Source organism: Podarcis bocagei (assembly GCF_964188305.1).
Source record: "Podarcis bocagei genome assembly, chromosome: 1".
NCBI lineage: Eukaryota > Metazoa > Chordata > Lepidosauria > Squamata > Lacertidae > Podarcis > Podarcis bocagei.
In genome coordinates, this window is record NC_138125.1 from 18,811,478 (window position 1) to 18,835,534 (window position 24,057).

Here is a 24,057-nt window from a genome sequence, read left to right on the forward strand (position 1 = left end):
AAGGGTTCTGCTAACCACCATTATATCAGGTAATTTCAGTGGACTGGTGAAAATAGCTTTTGTTTAGAACACCAAGAGTTTTTGTGTTTTCACTAAGCTTTCAGTGAAAATGCTACCTAGAGATTTTTAAAATATTAAGTGGTTTATAAATGCCAACAAACAAATAGCTGTTACATAAGACTCTGATTGGCATCCTGACTGGTAGTATCTAAAAATTACTGAAGAGTCTGGCCGTTAAAATGAATGTTACATTGTAAAGGTTATGGGTATTGAATTATTGATTGTATGATTATACCAAATACCAAATACCAATTTATAAGCCTTCATAGAATCAGATTTGCAGAGAACCCTAGGGTCACCAAGTCCAGCTCCCTGCAATGCAGGAATCACAAGTAACAAATCCCTGACAGATGGCCATACAACCTCTGCTTAAAAACCTCCAGTGAAGAACAGGCCACCACCTTCCAAGATAGTTCAAAGTTTTTTGTTATTATTAATTACCCATCCTTCACCCTAAGGTCCCAGGGCTTAAAACAATTTAAAATGCAACATTGAGAACAGTTTTAAAACTTACAAAAAACACAATTTATGTAAGAACATAAGAGCCCAGCATCCTGTTTGACACAATAGTCAACCAACAGCTTCCTTTGGGAAGTCCCCCAGCGATTGGTATTCAGCGACATGGTGCCCCTAGTCCTGGAAGTGGTACTATATACCCATCATGTGCTATACATGAGTGCAATTTCCATTGTTGTTTGCTTCAAGTAAATATGCATAGAATCAGACCATTAGTAACTTTGATTCACCACATTATTGAATGGAAAATATTTAAATCTATGCGTGATTCTAATTAATTGTAATTAGTGGGACTTTAAAATTCATAACACTGCAATCCCAAGCATATTTACTCAGAATGTCCCAATGTATTCAATGAGTTTATCCTAGGTTAGTGTTTATTCTAAGGCACGATCTTTTTCATTGTTTCATAGGCCAGCTGGAAGGTGACATGGGTATAGTAAATAAATTTGAGATACTACAATGTGTATACCCATCTCTCTCTCTCTCTCCCCACCCCCCAATACCTTTGGTTTAATGGATGCTGGTCCTTCCATATGATTGATCTAGTTTGCCCTAGAAAGCTGTGTGGGTTTCCTAAGGGTACATCTTTTGAGTGTGCCTTTCTGCATAATGCAAGCTGACAAGAATTACTGTTGGAAGAGAAGAACTTTGAAGAAATCTACTCAAAAGACATTGAGTTACTTGCAGAGTATGGGCTAGTAGAACACTGGAAAGTTGGTTGATGCACATTTAATTATAGGCTCTTATTGACTAGTGACACAGTTTTAGCTCAGCTTTTGTTGGTATTTAATTTTTAATAATAATTAATTGTAACAATACTTCAAATTTATTTATTTATTTATTTAAACACACACACACACACACACACACACACACACACACCGTTTGATTGTAGAAAAAACCCTCTAGTATTAATTTGTCAGTTATCCTTCTCCTTTGCCCTCACTGGCCAGAAACTGGATAATGTATTTTTGCTTACAATTCCTTTCACTGAAAGGGTGGAAGCCTTGAATTTTTTTAAAAAATAAGAATTAGGAAAGAGGCCTGGAATATCCTTAAGGTGATCAACCTCACACCTTCCCATGACTATGCCCTCTCTATTGTTTTCAGTTGGGGTGTAGGCATAAAAATGCAATGATACTTCTCTTAGACTTAAAAAGTCATAAAGATGGTTGCAGTCAGTTAGAAGGCACAGCAAGGAACTATTGCTGTGTAGCCTCCCAGCTGTTTCAGCACTGATTCTCTGGGGCAGATAAGCACTTGACTAACCCATCCATAGCTAAACAGTGTTGGGGTGTGTCGAGCATTATTTATGCAGACTCTTATTCAATGTGGCCTCATTTCAAAATAAGTTGTGAAATACCCTATTTTGAAATTTGGTATTAATTTAATGTCGTTCAAAACTCAGATGGCAATTTTTTCCCCTCTGTATGTCCCCAGATTATTTCATTATCAATGTTTCTTTGAAGGTTCAGCTAACATTTTTTGCTATTTATATTGTGCATAAAGTTACAATATGGCGTGCTTCTAAGTATCAGGAATGATTTAGTTCAGTGTTTCCCAAACGTTTTTGGGCAACGGCACACCTGTTTACCGGAAAAAAATCTCGCGGCACACCACCATTAAAGCCCCGCCCCGTGACGTCAGCGCGCAGCGTCACGCCGGGAGGGACGCACAAAAGTGAAAGTTTTTTCCCTCCCCCTTGCCGGGGTGGGAGGAGGCAGCAGAGCGAGGGACTGAGGGACGGCGGCAGCTGAGGCGGCGGCGGCTGTTGTGGTGGTGGCGGCGATAGCGGGCGGAGGACGGGGCGGCGGCGGGAGTTGCTGCTGCTGCTGTTGCTGCTGCTGCCCGGACATGCCGGCCTCCTCCTCCTCCGCTGTCTCGCGCTCCTCCCTTTTGCGCGCGCTGCCCCGCCGCTCGGCACCACCACCGCGGAGCCGCCCCCGGCTCGACGCGGATCCTCGCCGCCGCCGCCTCTCACCGCCCGCCTCGCCCGCCTCCCTCCCACGGCACACCAGCCGATGTCTCACGGCACAGTAGTGTGCCGCGGAACACCGGTTGGGAAACACTGATTTAGTTTACCTTGTGGCATATCACTTAAGCTGTGTTCCAATTTAATGCCAAACCATGGCTTGGTGATCAGAAAAATCTTTGCTTGTTCATTTGCCCCTTCTTCCTCATTTTACACAAGTTCTTTTTTCCACTTCCTGAGTTTTGCTAACAGTAGTTTGCTGTGATATTTGAATAAGCAAACTGTGGTTAGTGCTTTGCTTCTATATTTAAATTTGCAAGCTGGGTTTTGGAAGTAAGGCACTAAATTTAGCTTCCCAGTTTAGTAGTCAGTAATAAAGTGATAATAGTATTTAGGTCTAGTAATGCATTGAAAGGTGCCTTCTGATCAATATTGTTTTGATTATATGTTGGAACTATTTTGTATATTTGCAAAAATTATATTGTTACTCTTGATTATTTTGCTACTGATTCTAACTGTAATTGAGAATCCTTGGTTTCCTCCTGCATTTTATTCTACACCCATTCTTTAATAGATGGATTATAAACCAATCTACATTATTTTTTAAAAAAGTATTATTGCTGACATATTGATCTTTTGTATCTGAATTGGAGTAATATACCCACCTAGTCATGATCTTAAAACAGTCCACCCTTTTTACTGTATTTATGGAGAATCTATATGCCATTTGCAAAATGTTTTCCCAGATATCCAGTAGTATATTTTTGCCGATTATGGGGGCCCATTTTTTTCATGTAATCTCTTATTTGTTCATATTCTGTTAACGTATTTGTTAAGCAGCTGATATTACTTATTAACTTCTGTAGTTTTCATGATAAGGTGTTTGAATTCAGTCGTATCTCATTATTTGCAAACATAATTTCAGTTATTCTTGTACACAGTACTTAATTTGAAAGCACTCAAACCAGGTGAGTTTCTCTTTGATACGGCTATTACCTAATCAGGGGAACACCTGATTTAATCAGCTGAGTTTTAGTTGATTGGCTAAAGCTGCATAGGAATAAAATAGTTTAAAGTGGATGTACATATGTGTTGTATCAGTTTAGAAGAGGCATTCTGCTTCCACGTGACGGAAGAGTGGGAATGCCTCTAATAAAAGGAGTGATGATGCCTCCTCTAAGATACCTCTTCTTGCCACTTGATGTATTGTACTCATATTGAAACAGTTACTTCATCAACCAGTGTACCTTATTAATCAAATGTTGCAGATCTGCTTTTTCTGTTATTTATTTGTTTAACAGGACTTGCAGTTACAGCAACTTTAGCGAGAAGAGGTTCTCTTAGAGCTGTTTGCTTCAAAGGTTTTTCGTGGCGGACAGAGCAGTAGCAGCCAGAAAGTGCTGACAGATTTTACTGGAGCAAGCCTTATGCACATGCATGGCACATGCTTGTTTTTTCTGCACACTTTACACGTTGGCCTGAAATCATCATGTAGCATCCAGACTGATTGTTAATGAGATCTCTCCTCCCCCTCCTGCCTATTAATAGGAAGGGGCTGAGGAAAAAAGATCTCATTAGGATAAAGGGGAGACCACTGAGAATGAGGCAGCAAAGCATTGTGCTTGGTCAAAAGGGGGAAAAAGCCTTGAGCTCTGTGTTCAAAGACATGCAACTTAACAAGGTGAAAATCTTAAGCCTCTAAGTACCTTAAAGTCCCCTTGCTTTTTTGCCACAAAGGTCTTAACTATAACCCACGTTGAGATGATACAAAGAAAATAACCTCATCTTGGTGCCATTCAGGGATTCCTTGTGGCTGTTGGAAAGATGAGAATTAATGTATGGATTCTTTTCACCAGCAAATTAAGCTCATGTGAAGACATGGACTTCTGAAGGCCTCTTCTGGCAGCCATCATATTCTACAGCATACAGTTAACATTAACTGGTCAGTGAACTCAGATGCATGTGTGAGCTATTAATACAGGAATGAACTCAATCCAGATTCTGCAATGCCATTACTCGCTGCAGGAAAACAGTTGAAGGTAGTTTTCTGATTGCTAATCCAATACATTAAACAGCAATGCAAGTGGCAGCTGATATTTCGGCACATTTCAGTGTTGGCTCTTGTTCTCTCCTTCCTTCTCTTTTTGTTTTTCTCTGCACTAATATATTTGTAAAATTGGAATAATTAAGAGCAAGGCTCCCATTGACAGGAGAAGAGGTGATAATATATTTTCCAAGGTGGCATGTGAACTCTTCACTATGTCAGTTATGGAATTGCCTAGCTATGTGTTAAAGTGTTAGTTATAATCTCGATAAATTATTAAGTATAGAGTGAGATGGGCGCACAAACCCCAGAGTCTGTCAAGACTGGCCCGTTCGGGCAGGGGTACCTTTACCTTTTAAATGGAGCTGACCACGATCCTAGTGATTGAGGTAGACATACATAGCTATGGTCTCTTGATTCACCATCTATTAGAATTAAATTTCCCATCTCCAAACCTTTCTTTGTTTACAAATATCCATGTAAATAGTCTTATTACTAGTCCAATAAAACGGCAGTGTGTGCTTTTCAATTAAGCATTTGTCCTAATGTTCCCATTTGCATTTTTTTAGAAGTCTGCTACATACTCAGAGTTGACTAAAATAAAGTGAATGTAATACTGTTTCTAAAGCTAAGGAAGCATGAACTTAAAAGATCTGATTTTTGCCATTTATCAACTGGTTGCTTCATTTGAATAAGTGTCTATCTCTTTTTGATCAACCTGAAAAATTTGCATGCTCTGCAGCAGCCATATTCTATACTTTATTAAATATCTGTCAATTATAAATATCAAGGTTTTACATTAATGTCAAGATAGTACATCAAAAATTCATGGAATATGTGACTTTTTCCAAGGGTATTTAATACTTAATGCATTTGTGTCATTTTTCTTTCTAGATATATTGACAGGTTTTATTAAGTGTTTGTTAGGGAGATTTCATTTTTACCGAGGGACTGTAAAGAGAAGCTGCATGCTAAATCGATTTTTTAATCAGAGTATTCTTCTCTTGGTCACTTCAGCAGAGATACGCCAACATACTTTAAAACTCTGGAAAGCATTCTCAGAAATTCAGCAATTAATTTCTTTATAACACAATTCTCTAAACACGTATATGTTGCTGTGAAACAGTAATAATTTTGTATTATAATTCAGTATTGTTTCCTGTGCTCCATTAAGAGTAGAGCTTGATTTCTGGAACTGTACAAATAAGGAAATTTCCTTTGAAAAAAGTATCTTAAAAGGTACAGATGGCTTTCAAAAACATTGTATAAAGCTGTTGACTTTTATTTTCCCTGATCATTTTTAGTTTTTGCCATTTAACACATTATTAAACACCAATTGTGTTAGATATGGAATGTGTCCACTTTCAGTGCTATTTTGGTATCGGCAACACAACCAGGATAAAACTGGAACTATAAATGTGCATCCACAGATTGAGAAGTCCTATGTTTTCCTCCTTGAAATAATACCTTTATGGGCAAAGCATACACTTCAAAATGCATAATCAAGTTTGCATTCTGTTGCAACTTTCTTCTATGGGCAGTGTTTGATGAATTTGTATGTTTGGGGCAGGAAATGTGAAAATACTGAGAAGGAGCTGGAATCAGGTTAGTAACCAAGGGATGACTAACATAGCATTTACACATGGGTCACATAGTCCCTTAGGGCAGGGGCAACTGAAATGATGCTCTCCAGATTTTGGACTACAACTCACTTCAGCCCCAGTCATGACCAGCGTTGAGGGATGATGGGAGTTGTAGTCCACATCATCTGAAGGGCACCATGTTGGTTACTCTTGACACAGAGTGGATGTGTAGATTGCATGTTTTTAATGAGAGTGTACTGTTAAGATTATGTCCCGGACCAGAATACCTTAGGAAATGCCCATTTGCATAGCCTGAGGTAGTAATAGGCAAGTTTCTATGTATTGAGGCTCTGCTCTAGGCTTCCTCTGTTCATGAACCCGCTAGCATGTGAAGCAGAGCCCTTTTAGTGGTGATTTTCCAGAGGCAGTGATCTGCTCCTTTTTTCGTGAGGTTAAATTGGTCTGTTCAGTACAAGGCTTTTAAGTGACTTTATGGATACAGTCGTACCTCAGGAGTTGAATGCCTTGTGAGTCGAACGTTTTGGCTCCCAAATGCCACAAACCCAGAAGTGAGTGTTCCGGTTTGTAAACGTTCTTCGGAACCCGAATGTCTGACGCAGCTTCTGCAGCTTCTGATTGGCTGCAGGAGTTTACTTGGTTTCCAAACGTTTTGGAAGTCGAACAGACTTCCGGAACAGATTCCATTTGACTTCCGAGGTATGACTATATATTTGAATGTCATATTAAACCATAGTTCATGTATAACGCTACTCAGAATTCCCCATTTCACTCTTCCCTCGATCATGGCTGCAAAAAGCCACAAGCCTTGCTTTGTTGCATTGGAGTCAGAATTGTAGAGTTGGAAGGGTCATCTAATACAACCCCCTGCAATGTAGCAATCACTTGATAACAAACTTGGGCTATGGCTTGTGGTTTGTTTGTAGAGCCCAAGTTCGAAGGACACAACAAGCTTGTGGTTTGGCATGGGCATAAGTACAGCAAAGCAGGGAATCATTAAGCCACAGTTGAATCCCCCTCACCTCATACATTGTTCTTGGGGCTCCCCTGACCCCCTCAGCTAATTGCTTTTGTGGTTGAAAGTCCCATTGTGCAAACAGAGCTTCCACTGACCGGGTTTATTAGGTGAATTCTGGTTTAATGTGACATCGGAATCAGTTGTATTGTTGTCTTGTTTAAAGAGCTGTTGTTGTTATTTTAAAAAATCATAATGAAAACAAAAGCAAGGTCAGTTTTTAATTTTCTGTAAGCCAACGTCGTTTTTGTTTTTGTCATTTTTTACTGGATAAACATAGATTTCCAAACAATAAGGTCTGTGTGAGCTTTCATTCTCTGAAAAAGTTAGCTTCTTTCAGTCTGTGGTGAAGTAATCTGATCAACTATATCTTAATCGATGTTAAATTCCATCTTGAAGAAAATTGCCCTTCTGCATGTTTTTAAGACAAGAGTTCTAAGGCTGTATTCTGTATTAAATGTGTTCCAGTTTGGTACCAGTAGGTGGAGTCATAGCCATTCTAGCAATCCCATTTTTGCTTCAGAGCGATCTTAACCAAAGGGTATGACCGCTTAACTGGAAGAACCCTTTTCTTAGTTGAATTGTTACACAAAAATAATGTACAATAACAGCACTTTTTGTCTAAGGTTGTTTTATGATGTCCATAGGTATTTTCAAAAAGGGTTTGCCCATAACAAGACAAGATGTTGGCTTTCTAATGTGTTTTTCCCCGCCATGTCAATGCAAAATATCTAAGCAAATTAATAACCAGTTATCTGTGAACATTTTGTACTTGTCAAGGTAACTTTTACCAAAATCGGACCATTTGTGTAACCTTGAATTATATATTTTCACTGTATCAATGCCCACATTGTCAAACAGCAAAAACGGGATAACTGAAAAATTATGTGCTTGGTTTTGATTTCAATATGCTTTTTGATTTATAATGAGACTAGTGATAATGACTATCCTAAATTGTGACACTGAGCTTAACACAAATTATTCTGAGAATATGCAACTAAAATAGTCTGAAATGAAATTTTGCATGTAAACCAAATCACTTATTTTTTATTAGTTGAGAGAGCCGTGGTTTTCAGAGCTAGTCCATCCATAGGGCTAATTTAAGGGGTTGGAGAGAGCAGACACCTGGGACATAACACCCAATTGGCAGTCTTTTGTAATATATAATTTGCCTAAAATTGTGCACTGAGCACAAGCTTTTGTTTTCTAATTGATTTACGGTTTGAGCCACTTTTACCTCATCCCCTACTGTCCTGCACACAGTGCCAGCAAGTACATTACTGTGAGAGATGATAAATTACCATGCACTTGTGATGCTAATGCATCAAGAGTAAAGAAAAAAGAAAAAAGGAGCACACTACATAGAGCTCCTTGCATTAACAGTGTTGCAAAGATACATCCAAGCAAAACTCATTTGTATCATTAGAAATAACCATTCATTTGATCACTTACTGAAACCTGCCTATTCAACTGTAATTGAAATGGAATATTAAAATGATACTGTTAATGGCTCTCAATCTCTTAAGAGGGGAAAGGGTTTTTTTTAAGCATGTTCAAAAGGCTATGATTCTTTTTAGCTACTGTGTTTTAAAGTGCATAAGGCAAAGTGGCTTTGGAAGTACTTGAAGTCGGTTGGCCAGAAACGTGAGGCTAGTTCTGTGTAATTAATTCCTCTTTTAAATCATTCTTATTTCCTCATAATAATTAAGGTAGGCTTGCCATATTTCAGAAAGTAAAATTCCTGAGACACCCCCAAAGTCGTTGAGCTTCCTCTTTCTGGGGCTGGCTGAGCGGCAGGCACTGGGCATGTTATGAGCTCCTTCCCAAAGGGAGAGATTTTAGATTCAGATTTGCAGAGTTCGAAGGGACCTTTAGGATCATCTAGTCCAACCCCCTGCAGTGCAGGAGTCTTTCACCCAACACATGGGACTCAAACCCTCAACCCTAAAATTAAGAGTATCATGCAGAGCTATCCGGGGGGGGGGAGAGGGATGGTTAATGCACACAAACAAACAACCCCTCCCTGCTCAGAATTCTTTTCCCAACAGATGTGGAGTATTTCAACCCAACCCCAGAGTGAGATCCCAGCATTCTGCAGAGGGAGTAGGAATGGCAAGTTCACATTTCCTTCACATAGATGGGAAGAGGCTTTCCTTTTTACCCGCCTTGGTTTCCCCTCCACCAGATCAGAGAAGACCAGAGAGACTCCATCCCAAATCCTAGAGAGTCCCTGCCAGTCAGCATAGAGACAACACTGAAGTAGAGGGACCAATAGCTTCCTACGTTCCCAATTCTAAGCATGGTTACTCAGAGCTTAATTCCATTTATCTCAATAGGGCTTACTGCCTTGTAAGGTGCAGAGGCATTCAGCCTTTAACATGTGGTATGTCCAAAATATAATTATATAACCTATGCATGTGACCATAACTGCTTCAACATTTAAATGTATTATGACTTGCAAGGTGTATGTAACGTCTGATTGTTTTTATTTTAAAAAAAGAAAAAGAAGCATTTTTGGATGTAAAGGAAGAGAGATGCTTAAAATACATTCACCCCTAAAGTGTGACTAAGGAGAACATAGAATTAACACTTCAGGTTAAGAAAAGAAAATAATTGGGACAAGCTTTTTCTCAATCAAGTTTTTATGTGTGGCGTGGAGATGGGAGTCCACCTTAAATGTGTGTGTGAGAGATGTTGTGGGTTCCAGTCTTTGAAATATGAAGAAACAGATTTATAGCGGCTGCTGGGCACAACAAATTAAGTTGACAGTGATGTATGAGAGCATAATAGCATGATGATCCCTCTGTAGCGCGGCTGGACGCCTCCTGCTTCATTTGGCTCTTGTTAGGATCTGTTAGGCAGCTAAATAATGAAATTCTGCTGACTGATTTCTGGTTGTTGTTTTTTGTTTTGTTTTTCCTTTTCAACTCTTCTCTGAATCCTCTTATTTCTCAGACCCATCCTAATGCCAGCAAACTGCCATTAAAGGATTCTTTCACTTATGATGATTACAGGTTGGTTTCCCTTTTTATATAAAAGTGGGTTGTTAAATGCCTTCAAATGCTTCCCCAGAAAATAATCAAGTTATTAATCATGAATCCCTGGTCCAGCCATAGCAGTTATATTACAGATCAGAGAATATAATTAATTTAGCCATCTAGATTTTACCATCAAAAGTTTTATAGCTAACCAGTTAGCATTAGTTAATTGTTGTTTCTAAATGCTGTTGTATTACGTTTCTTAATGCTTTATATTACTTTTTTAATTGGCCTTGGCCCATAGTTACTATTTAATACTCTGGTATCTGTTAAAACAAAAGTAAGACCACACATACATATATATATATATATATATATATATATATATATATATATATATATATATATATATTGCTTTCGTAGATTTTCACGGGTACAGGAATGCAGGTTTTGGTGTCTTCGGGTGTCTTCCCGTGTAAGAGTTGGGGTGTCTAGGCGAAACCTCGTCGAAACGTCGCCTAGACACCCCAACTCTTACACGGGAAGACACCCGAAGACACCAAAACCTGCATATATATATATATATATATATATATATATATATATATGCTGGAGCATGCTTTGTAAGAAAAGGAATTACATTCAAAGAAGTCTTGCTATGTCTGAATTGACTCCCAGAGAAATTATCTTAATTTTCTGACTTATTATTGAGCTGTCACATCAAACCAATACATTAAGCAAAACTGGATACAACTTGTTTGTTTGCTTAGTCTGTCCCACATTCCTTTAGGTTTTCAGAAGATAGATGCTGCAAGTGATTTATTATTATTATTATTATTATTATTATTATTATTATTATTATTACTACTACTACTATTAACGACAACAACAATAATGTTATTATTACTCCTCTCCCATCCGACTAGATTGCCCCAGCCACTCTTGGTGGCTTCCAACAAAATACTTAAAATACAATGAACCATAAATCATTAAAAGCTTCCTTATACAGGGCTGCCTTCAGATGTCTTCTAGAAGTCATATAGACATTTATCTCATAGACATCTGGTGGGAGGGTGCTTCACAGGGTGGCACCACTACCGCAAAGGCCCTCTGCCTGGTTCCCTGTAACTTCACTTCTCATAATGAAGTTACCGACAGAAGGCCTTCAGAGGTGGACCTCAGTGTCTGGACTGGACAATGGGGGTGGAGATGCTCCTTCAAGGGCCAAAGCTGTATATCGCTTTAAAGGTCACCATACGTGGACAGAAGACAGTACAGCAAGCAAAATGACCCACCCCACCCCACCCCCCAAAAAACCTAGGTTGTTGAAATGGAGAAAGAATGATGTTCTTCTGAAAGAACTGTGAACTCATTTCAGTTCTTATACTGAACAGTTATTCCTTGGCTCTTGATGTGCTCAGAGGCACCCTGTTCAATTCTAACAATGTGTCTTTTTCACCCGACTGGTTGGTACTAAGAGCAGATTTTTTCCCCTGCTATTGGCAGAAAGTTGGGAAGGATTATAATCTGAATTGGAACTTTTTGTCTATCTATGGCTTTCACTAAACTGAGTATTTTGTCTTGTAGATGGGCAGTTTCCTCTGTCATGACACGACAAAACCAGATTCCTGCTGAGGATGGTTCCCGGGTTACCTTAGCACTGATTCCTTTATGGGACATGTGTAATCACACCAATGGGCTGGTAAGAACAGTGTTGTTGGGGGGTGTGTGTGTGTGTGTGTGAGAGAGAGAGAGAGAGAGAGAGAGAGAGTCCAACAGCACATTGACTAATTCACAGTGGCTATCCCTGGGATAATGGATATGTCTCAGGTTGTCAAGACAACACTAAATATGTCAGGACGAAGGAGATATTTTTAACAGGTGTTTAACACACACAAAAAGAAGGAGCCAGACACTCGGAGGTAAAAGAATTCCAATACAGTGGTACCTCTGGATACGAACGGGATCCGTTCCAGAACCCTGTTCAGATCCTGAAGTAAACGTAAGACCCGACTGCGCATGCGCGGGTCACATTTCGCCGCTTCTGCGCATGCGCATGGTGTCATTTTGAGTGTCTGCGTGAGCGGTGAAACCTGGAAGTAATGCACTCCGTTACTTCCGGGTCGCCGTGGAGCGCAACCCGAAAATATTCATCCCGAAGCTACTTCAACCCGAGGTATGACTGTAGTAAGCAGCAGAATGGGGGGCACCCTCTAGGCATGAAAGGTGTTGATTTGGGGATCCAAATGTTTGTTTCAGAGGACCGTACCACCTTAAAACTAATAGCTGGAAAGGAGAAGAAGTACAATATAATGTTGAGGAACAAAATCATCAATACAAGTTTTGCTGGGGGGAGAAAGTATATGCAAAGGAACTGCTTTGTGCAGAAGTTGTCTTTATCCAAATCTGCAGTAAAAACAGAGATATGTTGCCTCCTTTCTCGAGCTATGATGTTTGATACCAGCTGATGGATCTCTTGTATCTCTGTTTTTCTATAGTATTAATACTAATAATTTTGGGCTTGTTGCATGATGATCCTCTCCGTCCAGTAGGCTCTAAACCTCTGGCAGCACCAGCAACCAGTTTGACTGTCAAGTCACAAAACCGCTAGAAAATAACAATGAGAAATACATGAAGACAGTATTCTTGACAGAGTTCTTGGAACAGGATGATCTAATTAGTAGTGTCAGGAGCAAGAGAAAGCAGGATGGACACGGTTCCAGCTAAAACCAAAAGAGCCTTTTATTATTTAGCTTGTGGAAGAAGAAGAAGAAAGGCCCATGGGGTAGAGCAAGAATAGAGATGCATTATAGCTGACGTGACTGGAGAAACATCTCTCCACCAACTTTGCAGCAGACTTCAAAGAAGGCAGGGTCATCTCTCTTCCAGCTTTCATGCAGTGAGTCAGGATTTCATGGAGCATCAGTATGGAATCAGAGGCCAGAGTTGTGCTAAGCTCACAGGGAAATGCTTCATTGACAGGACTTGCCCATGTGTTGTAGCACACCTGGGTGTAAACAGTTTTCATCTGCGCTGGGACATCTGCACTGTCCCATTTGGTTGGCAAAGACATTTCTGAACCTCATGCACCTTCTCAAAACATAGCTGCAAATAATATAGCAATCTCAAGCCTAGGTCCATATGCAGCCCTGCAAGCCTCTCTGTCTAGCCCTTGGCATTCCCTCAGGCTGGTGCTCCTCCATGCCTCTCGCTAACCCTAACCCTAGCCCCCTTCAAGTGCTTTTGCCCGAGTAGATGTGTCCTTCAACTGGGATGATATGCATGAGTTTTGCCTGGATAGAGTGTGCGTTCGTTTAAACCTCAATAATTTGTATGGCTGGAATGTAGCCAGCTGTAATAAAGGGAGGAGTCCTCCTATCTGTTGCCCTTCCACCCTCAGTCCATGAACTGTAGTGGGGACCTATAACTAAACCTGACCAGCACTGTAACATTGAATTTGCATTTAGCTTTAAGCATTTTTGGAAGGGGGGGGGGATCCAAATTTGCAATTTGATGAAACATTTTCTTAATGCATCATTTTGTGCATATATTGGCCTATTTTTCGTGTCTTAAGGTTTACTTTTCATGTCCTTTTGATATAGAAGGGGATGTTTCCCTTGAGCTCAATGAATGTTGTGGGCAGGTTGATACTCAAAATCAAAACTGTCCATTAGCTCTTTGGATTTTATTTGGTTCAGAGCCCTTTGCTGTGGCTATTTGCGTTTCCTAGCCCCCCTCCCTCCTTGCTAGACTGTAGTCTATATTTCCCCTGGATGTTGGTGCTGGGGATTAGCTGGGACTACTGCGCTAGTCCTTATGGGTTTGATCCCCCATGGATAGTTTCTCCTCACTTTTCAGCTCCTGGGACAAGAGGATTTTTTTTAATAGAACTATAAAAATCCGACATGCCCAAATTCCAAGCTGCTTTTTTGTTTGGAACACTTGTATACAAACAAAAATGATATAAGGAAAAGAGAAACCTTTGAGAAGGACAAAAAAGCAGGAAGCTATTCCACTAGGGAATGAGAGGAACAGCTTTTTTAAAAAAAATTAAAATGAAAGCCCATAAAACAAGTTTCATATGCCATAAAACCAGGCACCCTCCCACAAATTCTATATATCGAAACATTAAAAGAGCCCTGAAACACTTGAAACTGATTGTCATCCAATTTAAAGTATTCTGATTAAAGGTGTTACTTTGAAGAAGAAGAAGAAAAAACATTTTCCCTTTGTGTTTAAATGATGGCATGTGTCAGAGCAGGCAACATACTAGAAAAGGCATTCACTTGTATGTGATATAAGATTAATACCTCCTCTAAGATGATACCTGCAACCCTCTTTTTCTTCTGCAGCTTGATTAAATAGGGCACTCTTTTAAATCAATCAAAAGATTTCAAATCTATTGATTTAACTGATTATTCAACTAAGCATTGCAGCCCCAATTGAAACTGTAGATTTTGTTTCAAATCCCATCTTCAGGACACAACTATGTATGAGGCCTGTTCCTTGAGATTGGTATGTTTTCTGTGTTGTACAGCTTGATTTATCAAGAACATTCTTGCTTTATGAAAATAATATTGTGGGACAATTTCCATGTTAATAATGAGCCACTTTAGTCCTTGTGGTTTGATAAAAGAAATATGGTTAAGTGGCAACTTCTTCATCTTCCCACAGCAAAATCCCATCACCATCTAAGAATAATTACCTAAGTTTCAGATAAAGAGATTATTTGCAAATAAATTGGAGTCCTCTGAAGAAAGTATCCCCCAAAGAGTCACAGTTATCCACTCCTCTTTTTGATTCAGAGTGATGAAAAATGCACTGAGAGTTGAAGTGTGTGACAGAAACTAGTTCTCTTAGTGCAGTGCTGCAGAGAACCCCATGGGAGTAACTTGAAACTCAACAGCACTGTTATGTGCGAGAGGAGTGAACTCAGGACCAACACAAAGTGGTCTAGAAGGGTGCCATTTTTTATAGCTTTTCTATAATATTTGAGAATTGTTGGAGAACAGGTGAGGTCCCTGCAAGCTGGAAGTGCGCAAATGTTGTCCCCATCTTTAAAAAAAAGGAGGGGGATATCTGACCAATCTCTCACCAGCCTTTGAAATAGGGTTGGGGAGCCTCTGGCCCTCCAGATGTTGCTAAACTACAACTCCCATAATCCCTGACCATTGTCCATGCTGGCTGGGGCTAAAGGGAGATGGAATCCAGCAACAGCTGGATGGGCACAGGTTCCCCAATCACTGCTCTAAAAGAAAGGAAAATACAAGGTAACTTCCCCAAGGACTAAGGGGCTTGACTTTGTTACAGGGTAGTAGGTGCTGTTTCTTCTTGTTATTTTTTAAGTAGTGGTCATTTTACATCCTTTAAAGCAGGCACCCTCAAACTTGGCCCTCCAGCTGTTTTGGTACAACAACAACAACAAAACAACAACAACAACAACAACAACAACAACAATTTATTATTTGTACCCCGCCCATCTGGCTGGGTTTCCCCAGCCACTCTGGGCGGCTTCCATAGAAACCAAAAAACACTAAAATATCATACATTAAAAACTTCCCTGAACAGGGCTGCCTTAAGATGTCTTCTGAATGTCAGGTAGTTGTTTATCGTTTTGACATCTGATGGGAGGGCGTTCCACAGGGCGGGCGCCACTACCGAAAAGGCCCTCTGCCTGGTTCCCTGTAGCTTTGCTTCTCGCAATGAGGGAACCGCCAGAAGGCCCTCGGAGCTGGACCTCAGCGTCTGGGCAGAACGATGGGGGTGGAGACGCTCCTTCAGGTATACTGGGCCGAGGCCGTTTAGGGCTTTAAAGGTCAACACCAGCACTTTGAATTGTGCTCGGAAACGTACTGGGAGCCAATGTAGGTCTTTCAAGACCGGTGTTATGTGGTCTCGGCGGCCGCCCCCATCATCCTAGCTAACGGAACCAGTGGTCAGGGATGATGGGAATTGTAGTCCCCAAACATCTGGAGGGCCGAGTTTGGGGGGTGCCTGCTTTAAAGGAAGATCAGGCTCATACAAACAAGCTTCAACTTTAAAATGCTGAACATTTTTCTTCTTTCTTTTGAATCCTCTGTATAGATCACTACAGGCTACAATTTGGAAGATGACCGTTGTGAATGTGTAGCACTTCAAGATTTTAAGGCTGACGAACAGGTAATCTTGAGATGTGTGTGTGTGTGATTTAACATTTGAAGTTCCATGTGTAGAATTCGTACATGTACAGATGCATCCAATTGATAGTAAATACACGCAATTCTAATTTAGCTTCAGGAGTCTTGTTAATTTTCACTAGGAGTGTTCCATGAGACATTCCTTACAAATGTGTTATAAAGACTGAGGATAGATAGCTCTCCTTTTTTGTAACATAAAAAGTGCATTTGTCATTGCAAAGGAAGAAGAATGCCTTGATCTAAAGCAACCTTACCTTGTGCCATGAGTAACTCAGCCATTTTTTGTTTTGAATGATAGCACATTGGTAGAAATGTTCACGTAGGTGAGGACATTTAAAATACTTGACCTGAGCATCATGAGCTGGGCAGCCATTGTTTGTTCAGCATTTTGCTCTTTGGCATTATTTAGTTCACATTCAGCTGTTTTCTGACTTCTTACCACTTAACCGTCCAGAAAATAAAAGATGATGTCACTAACCAATTCAGCTGTCAGGATCCATTCTCCAAGGGATGTATAGCTCCTTTTAACAGGCATCAATATCTGCCTTCAGTGCTCACTTCTCATATCCTTGCGATTCATGTTGTCCATTATTACTGTTGACCATTAATTCTTGGACTTCCCTGTGATGTAGTATAAAGAGCTATTTGTTAATGCTGTTTATACCCCACCCTGTCACAACAGCTTGAAGTGGATGCTTCATATAGGTTTACAATTTCTCATAAATTTCTTGCAATTCTGAAACATGTCCCAGCTGCTAATTTAGCAAACAACATTATTAAGTAAAATTATTGGATGTTCTCATAGTCTGTTGCTAACCTCCCTGGGATCTTCAGGTGACGGGCAGTATACAAATTTAATAAATAAATAAAATAAAATAGGTCATTTGTCCCCATAAACATGCACACAATTAAGTTAAATTTGATACTTATATACGTGGGGAAAGTGGAAAGAATATTATGCCCCCTTCTCTAGAGTCCAAAAATCCAGGCATCTATTAGCCACCGGTAACTGAAAAGCAACATGGTGACTGGCACGTGAATTACTAAAGAGATCAGGATGCAGATTTTCTTCTTCTACTGATGCGTGCTGCTGTTCAGGGGACCTGGTTCCTACCTCCTCTGAGTCTCTGTTTTGTTCCTTTCCCAACTGAGCTCCCTTCCTCTTGGTATATGCTATGCTCTGCACCCTTACACTGATATGTATGTGGGCTAGCAGCAAGATCTTGTTTCCCCCTCCATCCCCATGAAGAGGGAAACAGACCAGAATATTCCAGCAAGTAAAGGGCCGGCCCACTTATGGGCCAGGACGAAGCAGCTGCCTCAGGCAGCAGAAGCCTCCAAAGCAGTGCCGGCATTGGTCCCACAAACTCTTGACGAAATCACGAGAAACCTTGCAAGATTTTGGCAATATCTCACCAGAAGTTGATGCTGATGCCAGCGCCACAGCAACAGTGCTGGCAGAGCTGGTGGCGAAATGGGTCACACCGACCCTAGATCCCACTTCTCACTAGCGGGCATAGGTTTCCATTTCTAGTTATTAGGAAAAATTACTAGCTTTGGTGTTTTGCAAAAACTTTGCACCCCTGCCGCTCAGATGATCTTCGCTTTTTCCATTAAAAAAGCCCAAGTATAAATCCACTGATGGCTAACAGAATGCGACAGAGGTGAAGGATGAAGCAGAGTTGACACACTGGAGAGAGGATAAGCATTCTCTTGGATATCTGTTGAAAAGGGGGAGCACTATCCAAAGTTAATCATAGGGCACCAGTTCTGATAGCTACAATACACATTTATAGAATTAGATGTTATTTAACACATAGAGTAGACCTCGAGTCTCTCAGCTAGCTGGCTTCCATTCAGTGGCCTTGGGAAGGTAAGCAGAAGGAAAATCTCAGTTAACTCCCCCCTTCCCCCTGCGTAGTATCAGCAAACTCTGTCAGACGGAACCCGGTTCAGGAATAATATAATATCCAGTAATATTTTGAGGTCCCTTTAGAATGTGAATGCCATCTTTTTAAGTGAGGTGTTCTCTTTCTTTGCTTGGTCAAGTCATTTGACAGCTCATGGTACACCATTTTTTGGGAAAAGCTGCACTTCTGTGTGAATTTTGTTGCTCTCTATTTCTAATGCATGTAGTTCTGAAGATGGTCAATAGAGGAGCTTTGGGCACATGCGGGTAGAGGTCTCTATGTTTAGAACAGCGTCCAAAGCGTTTGAGCAAAAGTAGTTCCTAGGGTTAAAGTTTGCCTTGTGCATTATTTAAAGATAGCATTCTCATATGCATTGTGGTCTGCAGCACTATAGTATGGGGGGGGGGGGGTTGTGTAATGTGTAATTTGTCATTCCATGAGTTGATCCTAAGCTATTTTTCTGTCCCTTCGCTTCTCTTTTCATCCTCCTAGATTTACATTTTTTATGGCACTCGGTCAAATGCTGAATTTGTGATCCACAGTGGGTTTTTCTTTGATAATAATTCACATGACAGAGTGAAAATAAAGCTTGGAGTGAGTAAAAGTGACAGGCTGTATGCTATGAAGGCAGAGGTCTTAGCTCGCGCTGGCATCCCAACGTAAGTCAAATTGAAAGACGCTGTTTTTGTATTGAAACATTTCAAGCTCTAAGGTCAAGTAGAACATTATAGCAAAACTGCTGTTCATTAAAGTAGGTGGAGCCTACATTATATCTCACTCCTATATAGTTATCTTAAATTGCTGTTATTAAGCATGTTTGCTGATTATGAGACACGTTTACCAACATCTTTAGAATAAATTGTCTGTTGGAGGGCAAGAGAATATGCCGGTTTGCTATTTTTGCTCTCTGTTTCCCCTCATTATAAAAGTACTGTCATAGTCTATTTGTGACCTATAATGCTTTCAGCATCCTTCATTTTTGAACCATAAATCCAAACACACACTGTTACTTTTGAACCATAATCTTTTTAATTCAAACTATTGTACAATATCTAGTCAGTGTTCTTTAGTTGAATTGCCAGCTATCTTGCTAGATTGAATAGATTTTCTTCGAATGGATTTTTCAATAATTTCTGATGGTCAGTATGTCAAGGGAGCAAGTGTTAATATTTTGTAGCTTGGAAATGAGATTTCTATAGGTCTGAACGTGGTAAATGAAAGCATGCACAATTTTTATTAGGTAGTTATATAAAGTAATAGTGAAGTAATACTTGACTAATCTATTATAGAGGAGGAATTGCTCAATTTTTATCTGAGAAAAGTTTGACCAGCTTCAGTTTAATGCTCAGAAGTTGGATTGACCCTTATGCAGCTTCACTTTACAATAATAAGAATATATTATAAATTAAGGATTTTCATACCGGATAATCAAGCTACCAAAGACTGACATCTTATTCCCTTTTTTTCTAGTTCTAGTGTGTTTGCCTTGCACTCAACAGAGCCTCCAATCTCAGCCCAGCTTCTGGCTTTCCTTAGAGTGTTTTGCATGACGGAAGGTAAAAAAACAAACAAACACCGTTATGAAAAATTGTATCAAATTTTGTTCGATTGTTTGAAGGTCAAAATGGGATTAAGGAAAAAAAGTTCAGGCCTCCAAAGAATTCCAGAGAAATTACTAGCCCACCAAAGAAAAAATATCCCAGCCTTTTTGACCATATATACCATCCTCTGGTAGACATTAATGGAACATTGAAGATATGGAAAGACTATTTTCCAGTTTGCAAAAGCTTTTATAGAATTTTAGAGTTGGAAGGGACCCTGAGGATCATCTAGTCCAACCCCCTGCAGTGCAGGAATATACAGCAGTTCCATGCAAGGATTGAACCTGCAACCTTGCCATTATCAACACCATGCTGTAACCAACCTAGGCAAATTTTACTTGTCACAATTGATTACACAAGTGGCTATTTACAAGCCTAGTTTGGAAGCCAAAATATATTCTTCAGGATTTTTATACCTCTTTTCTCTTGGAGACGTTATATTGAGGAAGGTGGGGAATTGCAAATAAAAGATCATTAGTTAGGTATTTATTTATCGCTTTATGCAAAAAAAAAACAACCCTCTCAAGGTGAGTTTGTAAGATGAAATAAATAAAAGCAACGTAAAACCACAAAAATTTAAAATTATGAACAATACACACTCTGTGGTGGTGAAGCCTTCTTAGGCTGTGATATTTTCACAGACTTAGCTGGAAGAAAATCACATTGAACTTGGTGATGGCCAGAAAGGCTCTGTTTGAATTTAGAGAATCGATTCTGTGCCAGTAAAGTCTGGAGCTTCAGCTCTGAAGAACTCAGAAAGCAACAGGTCCACTTACTAATGCTCATGAATGGTTCGGTTTTGTTAGCCTTCCAGAGGCCAAAATAAATGGAGCAATTGCTGATTGTCCTTTCTCCTCCTCAACAGATGAGCTGAAGGAACACTTGATAGGAGAGCATGCAATCGACAGAATCTTCACTCTTGGCAATTCTGAATTTCCAGTGAGCTGGGACAATGAGGTGAAACTTTGGACATTCCTTGAAGCCAGGGCATCTCTTCTGTTAAAAACCTACAAAACCACTATTTTGGTAAGACTTCTAAGAGCATGCTCATACTTGTAAACCTAACAGGATATTTGGTCTAATCTCATAGGAATGAGTTCATCTTTTAAAAACATTCCCTTTGATGCCTTTCTCCTCTAGAAAGGAGTTAATAGTATTCTTTGTGCTTGAGAGATGTTTAGAGGTGTAAGCTCATCATTTGGCTGCTGCACTGTAGGTTTTCTGAACTTTGTACAGTGGTACCTCTGGTTACGTACTTAATTTGTCCCGGAGGTCCGTTCTTAACCTGAAACTGTTCTTAACCTGAGGCATTACTTTAGCTAATAGGGCATCCCGCTGCTGCCGCTGCGCGATTTCTGTTCTCATCCTGAAGCAAAGTTCTTAACCCGAGGTACTATTTCTGGGTTAGCGGAGTCTGTAACCTGAAGCGTATGTAACCCGAAGTACCACTGTATTCAGAAATGGACCATGATCTACAGCCCATATGCTGGGCTTCTGAAAAAAAGCAATTTTCTATTTTAGTATGTGTGCGGTAATTTGGGGTTGAGGAGGCAGGAATGGACCTCTTAATGCTTATGATTTATACCCACTTTTCAGACACACTCATTCCAGCTACTCTATCTATAGTGTCTTTCTGGGCATGGAAACTCTTTTGTCTTCTCAAAAGGGTTCTTCGAATTGCAAACATTTCCTTTTTTTCAGACCTCCACTGACTTAAGATTCAAGACCGTTTCATACTCAGTATTATCTCCTCAAATTAATGACTCTTCTTTCTGCCCCTTAGGCCTAGAACACCTATCAGCTGCTACCTTTCACTATGTATAACTGCATTCATTTTTACATTTGACCTGGCATAACAATGGCATTGTTATTATTAATACAGCAGTGTAAAAAACTGGTACCTTTGACCACTTACAGAAGTACAGCTTTATGGTTAAAATCCAAAGCCCTGCTTAGATTTTGGTGAATACACAACGTTTTATTCTCTTCTCTTCTCCCCTCCCCAATTTCTGTTTTTAGGATGATAAATCTTTTTTGGAAACGCATGACCTTACCTGTCACGCGACAATGGCTATTAAACTGCGCTTAGGAGAGAAAGAAATTTTGGAGAAAGCAGTCAAGAGTGCGGCCGCCAACAGAGAGTACTATGGCAAACAAATGGCAGAAGGAGTTCTCCTCCCCAAGTATGAAGAGAGTAATATTGCCTTACTAGAGAATACTGTGGCAGACTCAAGACTCCCAATTGTCTTGAGAAACTTGGACGAAGAGACAGAGGATCGAGAGGACTTAAAGATTGAGGAAGCCATTGGGGCAGAAGTTGCAGCAAACGGATTTGTGAATGGTGACAATTCTTTGCTTAACGGGACCAAATCGGAAAACGAAAATCTAAATCAAGAGGAAAGTAACAGAGAGACTGAAGATGCCAAAGAATCTTCTTCAGACAGTACTGATGAGGTTAAAGAATAGCTCTAAAATAGTTTTGAATTTATTGTGAAATTGAAAACTAGCAGGTGTTCTCCTCTTCTTCTTCTTCTTCTTCTTCTTCTTCTTCTTCTTCTTCTTCTTCTTCTTCTCCGAACAGTGATTTACATTGGTGTGTTTCCTAACATTTCTTTCTGCAGAGGAAAATGTTTTTTGCTGCTTTATAATAATAATAATAAAAAAGATTTTTAAGTTATTTAAAAGATTTAGCATCCCTTTTCTACTAAGATTGCCATCTTGCTTTTGGAAGACTAGGGTCCAGGAAAAATGAGAGAGGTGGTACCTTTGGAGAATTGTGCAGCCCTCGGTTAGGAAAACGTGTTTACTTCCTAGGGAAGAGTTCAACTTTATCTGCTATCTTTCTGTTCTGTTTTCTCTGACTTCTAAAATGTAAAGCTTGTTTTCTTGCCCAAGGAGGTGGCAAGTTTGACTGACTGACCACTTGGCATAGGCAGAGATCAGAGCAGCACAAAAGAGTAGATGCACTGAAAAGTAGATACACCCTTAAAAATGTAAGGTGGCAACCTTATTTTCACTAGGTTTCAAACGTTAAGAATACATTCTAATTACAGTGGTTTCTATGAACTATCGTTTATTTTGTGGTTTGGTTCACTGTACAAGAAACTTAATTTCCCACCCCACCATATCCTTGAAATCAAAGTGCGCAACTACAGTACATCCTCAGTTTGTTTATTATTATTTTTTAAGGCTTGACTTTTTTAAAATTTCAAAATGGCACTGGTTTAATTTGGTGAAGGAAGAGATTGGAAGCAGCTCAGCCCAGCCTCCAGATGCAAACTGTGTTGTTCAGAGTGAGGCTGCTCCCCAACCTTTTCAGATTTTCACAAATAGCTAGAGATTTTCAAAGCTACACTTTTGACTAAGAAAATTATTAAAAGTAAAACTTGATTAATTTGTGTCTGCTACTTTTTCATTCATTTTGCATGAGCATAAGCGTTGGACGTATCGACTTAGATTTCGGCTCTGGTTACACAGGCTGCAAGGGAGTTGGGATAGGAGTGGTAAGCGGCAGGGTCTGGGGACACAGCAGGGGTGAGAGGAACTAGATCCCACCAGTGTGGACCACTTTGGCGTGTGGGTGGGGCACCGTCCTCTCAAATCATGTGACAACAAGCGATTCAAAGGTCAGGTATTGGCTTTCAGTGGAAGATTCTTTGTTTGCAGTTCCAGCTCCTCTGCAGCCATTGCTTGACTTCAAACTAGAGAGGCAAAAAGAGACTCTTCCTTGAACTTTCCCATCTGATGTTATATGGTGTCCAATTTGGGGAAAGTAAAGGTAAAGGGACCCCTGACCATTAGATTCTGTCATGACCGACTCTGGGGTTGCGGCGCTCATCTCGCTTTATTGGCCAAGGGAGCCGGCGTACAGCTTCCGGGTCATGTGGCCAGCAGGACTAAGTCGCTTCTGGCGAACCAGAGCAGCGCACGGAAACGCCATTTACCTTCCTGCCGGAGCAGTACCTATTTATCTACTTGCACTTTGACGTGCTTTCGAACTGCTAGGTTGGTAGGACCAAGCAACGGGAGCTCACCCCGTCGCGGGGATTCGAACCGCCGACCTTCTGATCAGCAAGTCCTAGGCTCCGTGGTTTAATCCACAGTTTAACCCGCATTTGGGGGAAGTGGGTAGTCCTAAATACTATGGTGGGCCAACCTCTGGGACTTGTTTTTTTTTATAA

The 24,057-nt window shown here is 40.2% G+C and overlaps 1 protein-coding gene across 2 annotated transcripts in view; it reads left to right on the plus strand.

Annotated features, from left to right (window-relative positions):
- Positions 1-23,270, plus strand: part of SETD3 (SET domain containing 3, actin N3(tau)-histidine methyltransferase) — a 48,983-nt gene extending 25,713 nt beyond the window's left edge. For both annotated transcript variants that reach the window (XM_081192691.1, XM_081192690.1), the window contains exons 7-13: positions 10,167-10,225; positions 11,777-11,891; positions 16,274-16,348; positions 18,768-18,934; positions 19,746-19,831; positions 20,742-20,902; positions 21,896-23,270. In XM_081192691.1, the coding sequence (XP_081048817.1) occupies positions 10,167-10,225; positions 11,777-11,891; positions 16,274-16,348; positions 18,768-18,934; positions 19,746-19,831; positions 20,742-20,902; positions 21,896-22,342 (1,110 nt within the window). In that variant the 3' untranslated portion in view covers positions 22,343-23,270. The remainder of the gene's footprint in view (positions 1-10,166; positions 10,226-11,776; positions 11,892-16,273; positions 16,349-18,767; positions 18,935-19,745; positions 19,832-20,741; positions 20,903-21,895) is intronic.
- The last annotated feature ends 787 nt before the right edge of the window (positions 23,271-24,057 follow it).